General features: G+C 40.9%; 1 protein-coding gene across 1 annotated transcript in view; it reads right to left on the reverse strand.

Moving 5' to 3' along the window:
* The window catches only part of LOC108565230 (protein apterous-like), a 21641-nt gene that overhangs the window by 381 nt on the left and 18212 nt on the right, over positions 1-3048 (reverse strand). Inside the window, exon 2 of the mRNA XM_017924574.1 lies at positions 5-479. Coding sequence (XP_017780063.1) covers positions 5-479 — 475 coding nt within the window. The remainder of the gene's footprint in view (positions 1-4; positions 480-3048) is intronic.

Here is a 3048-nt window from a genome sequence, read left to right on the forward strand (position 1 = left end):
CTGCATTGGCAGCATTGGAGGCAGGATGCGTGCCACCTCCTGTCGACCGCCTGCAGGTAGAAACGATCGGTGATCCTTAGGCAGCAGCCGGCGCAGACGGTGGGATCGTCCGGGTGGATGGGAGGCGTCGGAGGCGTGGGCGGCGTGCTCGGCGGATCCTGCAGAGGTTCGAGCTTCGGGATGTGGATGTGCTCGAAGGAGGCGGAAAGCTGCGACCCGCACAGTTCCGTCGTCTGTCCGACGACGCTCCCTACACCACCGATGACACCTCCTCCTGATCCTACACCGCCTCCAGGTCTGCTGCAGATGTCCGAGGCACACGAGCTTTGATGGTGATTGTTGTTCGAGGGTGTGCTGCAGGAACTGCCGCTCGAGATGCTCGGCTCGGCGTCCCCCATGGACGAGTCGCACGACGGCAGATTCGGCGAGAGGTCGCGGGATGGGTCGTACGCCGGGCCTAGGTACTGTTCGTGCTGCTGCTGATGATGATGACGACGACGACAACCACGATGATGAAAAACAACCATGAAAGAAAAAGAAAACACAAAATTAGTTCAATTTATTATTCAGAATACACACATTTCAATGGTCAACAAAACCAGTATATGATTATTATTATTATTATCATCAAGAAGCGGAGACTTCAACAGGTGACGTTTCACCGTCGAAGGGAACTGCACATGATTGATCCGAAACAAAATCAATTTTCTTTGGGAATTAACGAAACCCATCTCGGAATCGATCAATCATTCCAAACGAGGACTTCGAAACGGGACTCTCGCGAGATGCAGATAGAAAGAAATAAAGAAAGTGGAGAAACGAAGCACTCCTACATACAAAATTGTCTATTTACTATTTACAGACTTACTTTTACTATTTACTCTATTTAATTAAACGAACGCCAGCTTTAAATCTGCTTATCAACTATACGGGTACCAACGGTCCCAATTAATGTGCGAATGCATCCATAATATTATTTAAACAGCTGCTAAATATCTCTTTTTCCCTTACATTCACATCTTCGAATTAATATTAAGTCATTTCTAATAATTAAGCAACTTCAAATCGTCAGCTTACTTAATGAATACAAATATAAACATTTGCATTATGTACAATTATTTATACCATAAAATGTGTTAATGGAATGAACTGCGTGACTTATTTTCATTCAATATATAACATCTTTAAATTTGTAAATTCAAATTAGAATATTATTTGATAAATAATTAATAAAATTTCATTAAAACTATATTTCAGAATTCCAATAATTGAAAATAAAATCATATGTTGGAAATATTAATTAACTGATTTTTTTTTTCAAGGAATCATTAATGCAAATTAAATTAATTTTGAATGAAATTAATTAATTGTTGTAATAATAGTTTCAAACATTTATCATTTTAACGAATCCCAAGAAATATGAAATCTTTTCGGAATCTCTGAAACTATCGCTCTTTGATTTTAATGGGTCCTCTCTCTCAATGGGTGCGATGGTAGCTGGTAATTGCAACATTATAAATCATTGAATCTCGTTTGCGTCGCCTCTTAATATCATTACAATTTGCGACCATCAACAGAGGGAAGAGTGTCGAGAAGAGACATTCCCGGTGAGGAAATAAAGAAGAGAGGCAGGCAGGCAGGCAGTCCGTTAGGTTGTCGGGCCTTTAAAATTCTCGAAATGCGTTTTGCAAAAGGCGAAATCATATTTTCGCGAGTCGTCCGCTGCTCTCTCCGTGGAATTCCTCACGCCGCTTTATTTTATTCCATGCCTCCGATCCTCCGTATATGAATGTATGTGTATATAAAATACATACATATATATATGTGTGCATTTTTTTTTCCTCTCCTGGTCTCTCTCATCTCCTTTGCTCTTGTTATTGCAGATGCTTTTGATATACGTGCGTGTTCCGTAATTATTTGCAACCGCGCTGTAAAGTATAAATATGAAGAAAGGAGAGAAAAGAACCTGCAGACTTTTCAACGGTCCGCACCCGATGCGTATGAAATATACTCGCTCCATATCGTGTATATATTATATAAATTCCAGTTCTCGAGATGATTTACATTTTCTAACGGCCGGATAAAATTCATCGCGTCGATCCGTCGTCCTCGATATTTATTTATTTCTGTTCGATTACTCTTCTTCGTGTGATGGTTTTAATGGTAGTTAGTTGTTGCTGTTAAGGTGGTGTTGGTGGTTGTGGTAGTCTTCTTTTGTTCGTTAGTTTGTTTGTTTTGTTTTAGGTAGCAACGGCGTCGTCGTCCTATGGTTGCGTGATTCCGCTGGGTCGTCCTCCCGATCCGCGTCTCTCCTCACCCGGGTCTCTCGGATCCGGGCCTCTCCACCCGGAGGAAGGAATAACTCTTCAGGCGCGGCCGCCGCCGCCTGACACGAACGCACTACTTCCTCGCCTCGCGTCCGACCCGACCATTAATCCCCGCCTCGGACGCAGCCGTCTGCCTCAGATTACGCGATATTTACAACCTCCGGAAGACCTCGAACCCCTAAACACACTATCCGCAATCTCCTATCTGTATCTCTGCTCATTCACTCCAAAAAAACACCAGACTTCCTATCATATCAATGGTCCTCTCCTTCCGTTCCAAACCATATCATAATCCTCAATCCTCAAACATATTACCAAATCTTACTAAACTCCTTCTTAGACAAACTCCAGGTCTTCAAATTTCATTGATTTGATTTGTTTTGAATTTTCAATCTTAATAATTATAAAAGTCTTCCATCCTAAAAACCAGCACAATTATTCCAAATCTGAGCATCACCAAAACCTGAAACTTCAAACAGCACCGACCATGCGATATCAATAACTCTTCAAAACTAGATTATCGTAATGATCAAATCAATTATTCCAATTCATAGAAGAAGAAAAAAACTAACTATTATTTTATCAAAGAGTAGGAAGTCATCAAAGCACTCATAATCGTTAACCGCATACCCAATTACGTAAACAGATAGTTTTAATAATCTTAAAGATTTCTCCGAAAAGCGATTGCATCCAAAAATATACGAAATAAAAAATGAATAAA

Source organism: Nicrophorus vespilloides, unplaced genomic scaffold, assembly GCF_001412225.1.
Source record: "Nicrophorus vespilloides isolate i.1.1-1 unplaced genomic scaffold, Nicve_v1.0, whole genome shotgun sequence".
Classification (NCBI taxonomy): Eukaryota; Metazoa; Arthropoda; class Insecta; order Coleoptera; family Silphidae; genus Nicrophorus; species Nicrophorus vespilloides.